General features: G+C 39.1%; 1 protein-coding gene across 1 annotated transcript in view; it reads right to left on the bottom strand.

Moving 5' to 3' along the window:
• The window catches only part of ATP13A5 (ATPase 13A5), a 116,551-nt gene that overhangs the window by 88,346 nt on the left and 15,423 nt on the right, over positions 1 to 12,782 (bottom strand). The window contains exons 2-5 of the mRNA XM_010801266.4: positions 6,300 to 6,473; positions 5,484 to 5,630; positions 5,051 to 5,121; positions 4,864 to 4,944 (exon numbers count right to left, since the gene is read on the bottom strand). Coding sequence (XP_010799568.1) covers positions 4,864 to 4,944; positions 5,051 to 5,121; positions 5,484 to 5,630; positions 6,300 to 6,473 — 473 coding nt within the window. The remainder of the gene's footprint in view (positions 1 to 4,863; positions 4,945 to 5,050; positions 5,122 to 5,483; positions 5,631 to 6,299; positions 6,474 to 12,782) is intronic.

Raw genomic sequence — 12,782 nt, 5'->3', positions numbered from 1 at the left:
TAGAAAAGCGCTACATTCTTAAACTTGAGACCTCCGGTTTTCCTCAATTAACAGTAATCTGAAATTCCGACTGCCTGGTCTTTATTGCAAAAATCCCTATATGCCCTGGCTCCTCAACCCCCTTGCCTCTTTGAAGCAGTCCCTCAGAGTGATCTGAGAGTCCTGTCTCACTGGCTTAAAGTCCTCAGAATGTCTGCCAAATAAAACATGATTCTCAACGTTTATGTTGTCAGACAACAACCATGTTTGAATCACAAACTGGCATGCCCCTTGATGTTTCACCTTTTCCACTCTCTCTTGCCAAAAAGTATTGTGTGGTTAGAGATCATGTACTCATCTCAATCTTAGCGTGAACCACATAGAATTTTCAGGGATATTGACCATTGGTTGAAAACCAGAAGAAGAAATACGAGGTTTGAGCTGGGTCACATTAGCAAAGTTCCAAGGAACAAAGGAGATGACATTCCCTGACTTTAAACATCTGATGAGCTGGCGGGGAAAGGAAGCCCTAGAACAATTCCAGGTGGCCTCACGAAACCCAGTAGTTTAAATGAAATTAAGTAGACTTGCCTAATATTCAGAACCATTCATTAGGGGAATAATTACTTTGGATGTAGAAGATCTCTCTTCAAAAGAGATTGAAGGGTTTCTTAACAGGGAAGTTACGAAGGCATTTCTGCACTGGCTATGGGTTATGCTTGAAGAAGCACTGAGATTTCTTGCAACCATGAGATATTAGTAAATGTGCTGAAAGTTATTTATTTCTTAAAAATCAAGCATGAATGACTAGGAATATTTTCTTTGGCAATGGTCTATATCTCTTTTCAATATGATTATTTGTTCATTCATTCATTTGTCAATTTATTCACCAAATAACAATTATGTTGAGAATATGTTGTCTGCTGGGCCCTTTAGGCTCTGGATGGTGAAGACTAGGCTGAGAGTCCTCAAAGAGGCAGGAGGACCATGTCAGCATCACTGGTGAGCATTTTCAAACTTCATATAATCACACTGCTTCCATTCTGATAAGCCATCAATAGCGTCCTTGGCAGGGAGGGAGGTCTGAGGTTTTCCAAAGAGTTAATACTAAGCCAGGGGATTCTGGCATGACCCATTTCCATGAAATTTGGGATTTTAGGGAGCAGCTTTATTAGTGTTTGAATAAAAGTTCCCAGGTGATTCTGCTAGTTAATCCCTCGCTCTCCTAATGGAGACCTGAGAAGAAAAGGAGACCTGAGAAATTCACAGATGCAGAGAAATGGCATCCAATTGCTGGCATTTGGGTATGTCATAGAGTATAACAGGCATGTTAGTCTTTGAGCCCTCCCATTTTAAAATAATAATAAAAGTAAGATTAGCATGTTTTGAGAAATTGCTTTCAGGGGAAGAAATTCCCTATTTTAGCAGTCCATAGCCTGCTTCTATACTTTATAATTTATACAGAGAACATTCATTTTACAAATGACAAAAGTCATTTTATTTTTTTCACACTAGTCTTCATCTGTGACCTGTTCCTTTCTTCCATTTCCTAAAGCACGTTTCCAGATAACCTCAGGGAAAATCAAGTTCTTGCAGAGTTTCATGCCCTGTATGTGAGCTAATTGAGGTGCTGCTCATCAGCTTTTGTGGGGACGTGCACAGAGCATTCCCAGGCATGCAGATCCAGAACACAGAGGACCATGAGGGCATCTAAATGGAGGTGGGGGTGGAGAAATCCCAGGGGCCATCTCACCAGGGAGACTCGGGTCTTAGGCTTACTTGTGCTTTCATAATGCTTTGCTCTGAATCAAAGCATTGGAGTTAAGTGACTTTATACTTTCAGTGGACCCAGAACCATAGAAACACGGGTTATATTTTTAAGAATGTTATTGACTTCTAATCTAATGCTAAGATCTGAGACAATCTTATTGGCTTCCAGAACAATGAGTGAAGCCTGTCTCCTCCACTCTGACCAATTCTTCCTTGTTCTTTTCCAAAGACTGATCTGATAGACAAGTGTCTACACTTGAGTTGTATTTCTAAAGATGGAAATTTCCAAGAGATGAAAGGTCGTGGTATATAGCTATGATTTCTTTTATGACTTTGGCTTCCCACAAGACCTGAGGAGTAAAAAGGTCAGATTTCATAGCAGCCCAGATCTCTCTCTCCCCTGCCTTCCCCTTGCTTATTTTTTTTCTCTCTATTCTCTGGGAAAAGCTTCTATCAGCTTGGAGCTGAGCACTGAAGGCAAACCCATCCTTTTGCTGCTGCCCACTCAGATTTCTTTCCTCTGGTACTAACAAGCATGGCTTTTTTCTCAGTGGTGTAACAAGTGTTGAGAATTAAGTTTGGTCCTACAGAATCACCAAGCCACTTGTGAATGCCACTCCACAGCTCCACATTCAGTGATGTCACACTGGAATCAGCCATGGTTGGGGTATCCCTATTATAGAAATTGGTAAAGCCTATCCATCAAAGCTTTTTTGTTTTTTTCCTTCCAGAGTTCTGGGATACCAACAAGGTGATTGGTCTGGAGCTAACCCCCAGTTAGGAGGCACCTGGATCTCTTCTGTCGGAAAGTTCTTATGTTTTCAGGAGGCTAAACAGAGGAGGCAGGGACAGGGAGGGCTGAGTGAGGAGATAAAGTGTCACTCAACTGAAAAAAAACTGTTCTAATACGAAGACAGCTTGGATGGATGGGGGATGAGGTAGGTGTGTTTTTTCACCTGTGTCCATGAGGTAAGAGAATTACTCCAAGTGTCTGTATACCTGTCTAGGACAGTCACTAAGATGGCAAGTTGTGTTCAGTTCCTGGATGAGTGAAGGTGAGAACAGGGAACCTTCTCGAATAATTTTCCTGCTTTCCTCTTGATGGCTTCCCTGGTGGCTCAGGTGGTAAAGGATCCACCTATTATGTAAGAGACTCAGAGAAACCTCTGATAGTTTCTCTCCAGGGTAAATGTGTCACTCCTGATGTCTTCATTTGCTTTTTGCTACTGAAAAGTGAGAACTATGTTCATCTTTGCATTTTCTCTCTTTTCCTGGTTGCTAGGAAGAGTGAAAGAGGTTGTATTTTTTGATGATTTTTCATGACAGAAATTTTTGTGTATCCCTCTTTCTTTATTTCTTATATTGGGTCCTTGCTTCTCATGCAAGCAAGCTCAAATTCATTGAGGTAACTGTTAAGCTATCACTCAACCAACCAATCCATCATATTTAATTTTTGGAAAAAGTGTTTAGTCTTACATTAAAAAAATAAAAGGGGAAATTTATGGATGGGTGAGGAATGCTCCATATTTTACTTTCTCTCTTTACTCTCCAAATGGAAAAACTCACAAAATAAAATATGACTATATATTTCTAAGTAGATTATCTCCTCTATTCTTCATATTTGGGAAACCATATACTTTATCTTGCTTATTAGATTGTTAAGTTCTTTATTGTGTGGACCAAATTTAAATTTAATTATGTATGATGTTTATTAAAGCTTGGCACCTGATAAATAAACGTGAGGTAGCTACAAGGATGGAAAATCTGGGGAAACGTTTCTTAGGCAGAGTATATCTATATTCATCAACTAGATTTCCTAAATAGATCAGTCCTTTAAATGTCTTGTGCTTAGTGCTAGGAAAGCAATGTGTTTTTAATGACTTTGCAAACTTTTTGTACTTCAGTATTAAAGCATTGTATCTGAAATCTTATATAATGTACCCTGTTTCTAAGCCATTTTGGAATATTGTCAGAATCTAGATGCCCAGTTCATTTTTCATAGCGTTCAAACAGAGGGAAAACTTGAAAACAATACTAGATCAATCACTCACAGGCTTGGTGCAAATACAAATCATGGAGATGCTTGCTAAAAATCTTGTTTTTCTCTCACCACCACCCTAGCTTCTACTTACTAAATCAGAATTATGGAGAAGAACCCAAGAACCTATATTTTAAGGACTGAATTTCTCCTTCACTTGAGAATTTGTGTTTCTGACCAAGTGTGAAGAAGATCAGGCAAATTCTTCTTCTCATCCCTAAAACTGGGCAAGAACTATAGGGGATTATTAAGATTCTTGGGAAAACTTGCAATGGTGTTCTTTCAGAGTCACCAGGATTCACCGTTTTAAATTACAGATGAGTGAAGCAGGGACTCTAGGTCACTGTGAGTTGATGAGAAGCCTAAGCATTTCCTGTACTATTATCCTATCATTTCCTAACCTATGCGCCTTTATAGATCTCATTCTCATAACTGTACCTCTACTCTTTGTCTCTCTTTCCCACCAGTCAGTTGATGTCTCTTGGACCATGACTAAGTCTTATTTATCCTTAGATCCCTAGTGCCTTGCAAAATGCCTGGCATATTAGAGGAGTTTAGTTCACAGATCAATGAATGCATTTATTTATTCATTCCTTCCACACAAGTCTATTGAGCTTCTACCATGAATCAGGCACTGTTCTAGATTCTGTAAATAATAGTAGTGAATGACATAATTAACTGAGCAAACAAAATCCTCATCTCCAGCGCAAGTTCTCCTAGTAAAATGCAATCATTGTATTGTCTTTCTGTCTCTCAGAGGACCTGGAAGATTAAGATGCTGATGTTTATGAAATGACTCAAGTGTTTTTGAGGAAAGAAAAGAGACAACACAGAGAATACTGTTCTGTAATCCTGAGAGAAAAGATCAAATGTTATTTGATTGCATTGTTCTTTTAGTCTTCCCTTTTTAATAAGTGTGCCTACGATGAGAATAATTTAGAACACTCTGATGCCAGTCAATGAACTGGGGTTATGTGAAGTTGATGTAGCCTTATGCCAACAATTCACTCATCCTAAGCCATGCAGCATTTCCATTTATGCTAGCAAAATTTTCTCTGGAGTACCCCAAACCCTACCTGATCTCTTGTTCTTCAGTGGTAAGACCCAGTCCAAACGTGTGATGGATGTCATAGCAGCTGTTGCTATCTTCCAGCAACCTAGGATGTGGTCAGGACAAGAACCGTACTTCAGTTCATGGTACTCAACAAATCAGGGTTCTTCCCTTATATTCTGATGAATGCTGAGGAAAAAAGTCAGACTTACCCAACTTTCTGAAACTTCTTCTCCAAGTTGTTCCAAACATACCTGATTTTCTGTACTTGGATACATCGGAACTGCAAGTACAAATGTGATAGAAAAGAAAAGTGAAAAGAAAGTAAAACCGCTCAGTTGTGTCTGTTTGTGAACTTCCCAACTCAGGGATCAAACCCAGGTCTTCCACATTGCAGGCGGATTTTTTATCAACTCAGCTACCAGAGAAGCCCTGATAGAACAGATGTCATTCACAAAGTAAAGCCCATCAAGGAAGGTGAGGGTTGGTTAGTCCAGGTCCTCAAACAACTCTCACTTTTCTTGACATAGAGCTATAATTTCCAGCCCAGCAGTGTGATTTTCAGAACTTTCATCCAATAAATACAGTGTTCTCTTGCAAAGAAAACATGCTGTAACATTGTACTCTTAAAGTCAAATCACTTACTTTTAATTCTGGCTTCAATACAGCTTTGTTTATGACTGAGTGGCAGTCAGCCACTAGGGGTTCTTCTGTGTTCTTGCTTATAGGAATCTTCAATGTAGATAAGTAGAGACAGATTACCTTCTTCCTCATATATCTTTGAAATTCATCCTAGAGAAGACAATTCAGCCCATGAAATTCTGAAGTGTTATTCCATAAAGCACTCAGTCAACCAAATACCTGCCAAGTCCTAGACCAGTGGTTGCCAAAGTTTGGGCTACTGATAAAAGCATTTGCATTACCTTGTAACCTGCTAGACATGTAAGAGTCTTAGTCTCACCCCAAACTTGCTGGGTCAGATATTAAAACAGTCCATGTTTTAAAGAGTCCTCCAGGTAATTCTGAATTGCACTAAAATTTGAGGACCACTGTGCTAGGGAAAAAAGAAAAAGATACACTTTGCAAGAAAGTTCATATCAGGAAATAGTCTCCAGCTATCCTACAATGACATCTAGGTGTTTAAAATGTATAATATCCCTCAAAACACATGTTTTTGAAAAACTGAACAGTAATTCCCTTGTATATGTTTAAGAGTTATAACACTGACAGCCATTGTTCATGTTATGGCTAAGAGCACTTACAATTAGCCTGACATGATAGAAATTTCTCCAGGCAGATGTGGAGGAAAAGTCCTACATTCCTGGATCAAAATATAGATGGCAGAGATAGTTCTGCCATATTGTATCTGGGGGCAGGGAAACTCTTAAACAGAGGAGGATCTGCTCTGGAATGCTGATCATCACAGCTTGTGCACTCGATGCAACACAGAAGGGCACGCACCGTTGTCCTTAGCAAAACAGTGTCTGCTTCTTGCAGGGAGCATGGGATACAGTAGGCCCATACCCTCCACTGGGGCTTCCAGTAGAATAACAGGGGAAGGACCCCACAGGTCAGCACGGATGTCACAAGGAAGAGAACTCTGCGTAGCTTCTGGGTCTGGTAACCAAACACCTCCTGGAGAGTAAATAAAAAAATCACTCTATTTTTTCCCCATATAAAATCACATTTTGTTCCAGGACACACAAACTTTAGGTGCAGGTTGGGTTGGGAGAGCAATCTAGTTTTCGTTGGTTGGATCAGATCCATTGCTTACAGCTGTCAGCTGACACAATAAAAAAAGAAAAAGAAGGAAGGACTCATGTTGCTATCCTGGCACACGGAACTCAAATGTTAGGAGCAAAGAACAGGTGGACTTATTTGGTTCTAAATATTCATGAGTCACCTCAGATTTATTAATATAAAATACCTATGTTTTAGATCAGATTTACTTCCTTTAGATAAAAGGCTTTTTAAAAATTATTAATATGAACTTATTGGAAGAAGATGATAAATTATGACCAATAGGATTCATATCTTGTTTTAGGAATGAAAGTGTGCATAAATGTACTGCTTTGTAAAACAGTAGGGTGATATAAATTAAGAGATTATTTGTACATGTGAAAGATTTTCAACAGACAGCTTATAGGTATTTATCCTGAGAGTAACATGCTGAAATATTTCTGTTTTTAATAATTGATTAGTTAACACTTGTCATGAATTGTGTAAAGACTTGAGATGTAGTTTTAGGGGAACATAAATAGCCAAAAACAATACATTTGCTTCAGATCAGATCAGTTGCTCAGTCGTGTCCGACTCTTTGCGACCCCATGAATCGCAGCACGCCAGGCCTCCCTGTCCATTACCAACTCCCGGAGTTCACCCAGACTCATGTCCATCGAGTCAGTGATGCCATCCAGCCATCTCATCCTCTGTCGTCCCCTTCTCCTCCTGCCCCCTATCCCTCCCAGCATCACAGTCTTTTCCAATGAGTCAACTCTTGGCATGAGGTGGCCAAAGTACTGGAGTTTCAGCTTTAGCATCATTCCTTCCAAAGAAATCCCAGGGCTGATCTCCTTCAGAATGGACTGGTTGGATCTCCTTGCAGTCCAAGGGACTCTCAAGAGTCTTTTGAACACCACAGCTCAAAAGCGTCAATTCTTCAGCGCTCAGCCTTCTTCACAGTCCAACTCTCACATCCATACATGACCACAGGAAAAACCATAGCCTTGACTAGACAGACCTTTGTTGGCAAAGTAATGTCTCTGCTTTTCAATATGCTATCTAGGTTGGTCGTAACCTTCCTTCCAAGGAGTAAGCGTCTTTTAATTTCATGGCTGCAGTCACCATCTGCAGTGATTTTGGAGCCCAGAAAAATAAAGTCTGACACTGTTTCCCCATCTATTTCCCATGAAGTGATGGGACCGGATGCCATGATCTTCGTTTTCTGAATGTTGAGCTTTAAGCCAACTTTTTCACTCTCCACTTTCACTTTCATCAAGAGGCTTTTGAGTTCCTCTTCACTTTCTGCCGTAAGGGTGGTGTCATCTGCATATCTGAGGTTACTGATATTTCTCCAGGCAATCTTGATTCCAGCTTGTGTTTCTTCCAGTCCAGCGTTTCTCATGATGTACTCTGCATAGAAGTTAAATAAACAGGGTGACAATATACAGCCTTGACATACTCCTTTTCCTATTTGGAACCAGTCTGTTGTTCCATGTCCAGTTCTAACTGTTGCTTCCTGACCTGCATACAAATTTCCCAAGAGGCAGATCAGGTGGTCCCATCTCTTTCAGAATTTTCCACAGTTTATTGTGATCCACACAGTCAAAGGCTTTGGCATAGTCAATAAAGCAGAAATAGATGTTTTTCTGGAACTCTCTTGCTTTTTCCACGATCCGGCGGATGTTGGCAATTGCTTAATTAAAGCTAATTTCTAGTTTCCACCTCCTACCATGAAATTTCACAGTATTGTTTTCTAAATTTCAAAAAACTAGATAGTTAGTGTATTTAAAAAAGCCAAAGGGCTCCTGATTATGAGTGACATTGTTACTCTACCATTATTTTACTTTCTGCTATTATTGTATGCGTGGGTGTGTTTTCTGTGGCTGGAATCCGGGGTCCAGATCACAGGAATGCAATGTCAAGAAAATGGGTTTTTCTACAGCACTTTCAGTGATGGAATCTCCTGAATTTTATGCCAGTTTACTTTTTAAATTTTATTTATTTTTGACAGTGCTGAGTCTTTTTGCTGCATGTGGGCTTTCTCTAGTTGTGGTGCATGGACTTCTTACCCCATTGGCTTCTCTTGCTGTGCAGCACAGCCTCTGGGACACGTGGGCTTTGGTAGATGTGTCTGCAGGCTTAGTTGCCCTGCAGTACATGGAATCTTCCCTGACCAGGGATTGAACCGCTACATTGGCAGACAGATTCTTAACTGCTGGACCACCAGAGAAGTCCTTAGGACAGTTTGAAAGTGAAAGAAAGTGAAAGTGAAGTCACTCAGTCAAGTCCAACTCTTTGCGACCCCATGGACTGTAACCAACCAGGCCCCTCCGTTCATGGGATTTTCCAGGCAAGAATAGTGGAGTGGGTTGCCATTTCCTCCTCCAGGAGATCTTTCCAACCCAGGGATTGAACCCAGGTCTCCTTCATTGTAGGCAGACACTTAACCGCCTGAGCCATCATGCTTATAATAAATCTTTTGGCTTAATTCTTTGGGAAAGTTTACATCTTCAAAATAATCATTTTAATTAATATCTTCTAATAAAGAACTCTGGTAGATCAAGATTTCAATAAAAGTTGATGAAAGTAACCCTTAAACATATTGAAAAGATCCCAGGTTTAAGAAGCAAAGACGTAAGTTAGAGTCACCACTCTGTTGGTTTCCAACTATGTAAACTTAGGTAAATAATATCATTTCTAGGGAATCCCAATTTACTCTTCTACAAAAACAATTAGAAATATATACCTTACAGGGCACTTAGACTCAAATGAGATAATGCCACCTTAAGTGTTCTGCAAAGTAATTACAAGGTTAAAAGTTTCTTTCCACTACTCCTCAATAGGATCACCTACTTGGGGAAAAATTATCCATTAAGTTTCATGATGCAACTATTTGGAAATTATTCATGATAAGCTTTACATGTATCTTAGAAACACGTGTTCACTCTGCTTTAAGCATATTTTCAGTTAGAGCTCCTTTCTCTCTCCTATCTTTCCTCTGATTCTGTAAACCTGCTTTGGTTTTATTTGTCAGTTACATTAGGTTTATTAGACTCAAATAAAAAGTATGTGCCAGTGCACATATTATGTCATAAATATGCATTCTTTTACATTTTAAAAAATGGAATAGCTTTAGCTTTACATTTTTTTAAGTTATTTATTTATTTTTAGTTTGGGCTGTACTGAGTCTTCGTTGCTGCAAGTGACTTTCTCTAGTTGCAGAGAGCAGGGCTACTCTTCAGTTTTGGTGTGCAGGCTTCTCTTTGCATTAGCTTCTCTTATTGCAGAGCCCAGGCTGTAGGTGTGTGGGCTTCAAGGAGTTGTGGCACATGGGCTTAGTTGCCCCACGGCATGTGGGATCTTCTCAAACCAGAGATTGACCTACTGTCCCCTGCATTGCAAGGTGGATTTTCAACCACTGGACCACCAGGCCCAATATTCATTCTTTTACAAAGCTATTTACAGGGTCTATTTCCAAAGCCCAAGAGTACGCAAAATAGAAGCAGACTAGTTTGGAATTTTAGTCCAGCTTTTAGCTGAAATGAGCACATTTGTAGACAATATAACTTTTTTCTGTTTACTTACATACAGCAATGGCATTGATAATCATAATTCTGGTTTTCCATTAGGTCTTTTCTATACAACAATTTTTTTATTAAAAAAGTAACTCACAATGCTATCAAGAATTCAGTGAAATCACTACAGCTACATACTTCCAATAACCTTATAAATTGAATAATTCTTTAGAGAAAGCAAGGTGATAAATTGTATTAAGAATTATAAAGATGTTTCTATCCCTTGAATCAGTAATTCCACACTCAAAAATATACTCTAAGGAAATAATACAGGATTGCAGAGAGAAATATCAATAACCTCAGATATGCAGATGACATCACCCTTATGGCAGAAAGTGAAGAGAAACTCAAAAGCCTCTTGATGAAAGTGAAAGTGGAAAGTGAAAAAGTTGGCTTAAAGCTCAACATTCAGAAAACGAAGATCATGGCATCTGGTCCCATCACTTCATGGGAAATAGATGGGGAAACAGTGGAAACAGTGTCAGACTTTATTTTTCTGGGCTCCAAAATCACTGCAGATGGTGACTGCAGCCATGAAATTAAAAGATGTTTACTCCTTGGAAGGAAAGTTATGACCAACCTAGATAGCATATTGAAAAGCAGAGACATTACTTTGCCAACAAAGGTCCATCTGGTCAAGGCTGTTTTTCCAGTAGTCATGTATGGATGTGAGAGTTGGACTGTGAAGAAGGCTGAGCGCTGAAGAATTGATGCCTTTGAACTGTGGTGTTGGAGAAGACTCTTGATAGTCCCTTGGACTGCAAAGAGATCCAACCAGTTCATTTTGGAGAAGATCAGCCCTGGGATTTCTTTGGAAGGAATGATGCTAAAGCTGAAACTCCAGTACCTTGGCCACCTCATGCCAAGAGTTGACTCATTGGAAAAGACTGTGATGCTGGGAGGGATAGGGGGCAGGAGGAGAAGGGGAAGACAGAGGATGAGATGGCTGGATGGTATCACTGACTCGATGGACGTGAGTCTGAGTGAACTCCGGGAGTTTGTGATGGACAGGGAGGCCTGGCGTGCTGCGATTCATGGGGTCGCAAAGAGTCGGACACGACTGAGCGACTGATCTGATCTGATCTTATGTATATAAAGATTTCAGCACAGCATTATCTGTAATAGCAAAATTATTAGAAGGAATAAATGATAGCTAACAGTTCAATAAGATGTGAGTCAAAACAATGGGCTATTGTGGAGCCATTTGAAACAAAATGCATGAACTCAATTTAGAAGTGTAGGCATGATATGCTGCTGCTGCTGCTGCTAAGTTGCTTCAGTTGTGTCCGACTCTATGCAACCCCATAGGCCGCAGCCTACCAGGCTCCCCTGTCCCTAGGATTCTCCAGGCAAGAACACTGGAGTGGGTTGCCATTTCCTTCTCCATTGCATGAAAGTGAAAAGTGAAAGTGAAGTCGCCCAGTTGGGTCTGACTCTTAGCGACCCCATGGACTGCAGCCCACCAGGCTCCTCTGTCCATGGGATTTTCCAGGCAAGAGTACTGGAGTGGAGTGCCATTGCCTTCTCTGGGGCATGATGTGATATATGATATAATGTTAAGTGAAGAAAAGAACAGATAAAAATAGATGGACAACAAATAGCAATATGATGAACTTTAACCTAACTATATCAATAATTACATTAAATGCAAAAGGTCTTAATTTTACGTTTGAAAGCAAAGATGATCAGGCTAGACAATAAAAGATTTAGTATATGCTGTTTAAAAGAGACACACTTTAAATGTAAAGAAGCAGATAGATTAAAAGGATAACGAAGGGGAAAACATAGCATACAAACACTAAGAAAACAGAATCAGTAAAGCTATATTAATGGCAGACAAAATAGACTAAAAAAAAGAAATAAGAGAAAAAAGACAAAGATTCATTCAACAAAGAGACGTAACAGTCTTAAATTTTTGTGCATCTATAAACACAGTTTCAAAACTTATAAAGAATACTTGATAGAACTTAGATTTACTCTCATTATTGGAGATTTTAAAACATAAAGAGGGAAATAATAAAGATAGGAAGAGAAATGAATAGGATAGAAAGCAGACATACACTAGACAAAATCAAGAATGCCAGATTTGTACTTGGAGGGGTTAATAAAATTGATAAACTCAAATCTGAATATTTTATGGTTATTAAAGAAAATGAATGTGTAACTAAAAGCCGTAATACCAAAAAAAAAAAGATGTTCAATCCCAGATGGCATGTGAATCGTTTCAAATATTTGAGGTAGAAGCGATATCAGTCTTTCACAAACTCTGTCATAAATAGAGGAGGTAGAAATCCTTCCAAGTCATTTTATGAGGCCGGCATATTCAGATACCAAGATCAGATAGGTATGTAATAAGAAAGAAAAATCATAGGCTAGGATTTATAAGAAACATGGATGAAATTATCCTGAAGTACATTTTCTAAATCAGTGAAATATTTAAAAAGCGATGAGTCATTATCAAATGCAGTTTATTCTAGGATTACAAGAACTTGAAAATCAATGTATTTTGGTAAATTAACTTGAGGAAAATGATAATCAGATACAGAGAAATTTTCATAAAATTTAATACCAATACATTAAAAAAGAAAGAAACCTCTCAGCAACCTAGCAACAGTTAAGAACACCTTTCAGCTAATATCATGCTTAA

This window comes from Bos taurus, chromosome 1 (genome assembly GCF_002263795.3).
Source record: "Bos taurus isolate L1 Dominette 01449 registration number 42190680 breed Hereford chromosome 1, ARS-UCD2.0, whole genome shotgun sequence".
In the NCBI taxonomy this organism is placed as follows: Eukaryota; Metazoa; Chordata; class Mammalia; order Artiodactyla; family Bovidae; genus Bos; species Bos taurus.
This window is presented reverse-complemented; position numbering and strand designations above follow the sequence as displayed.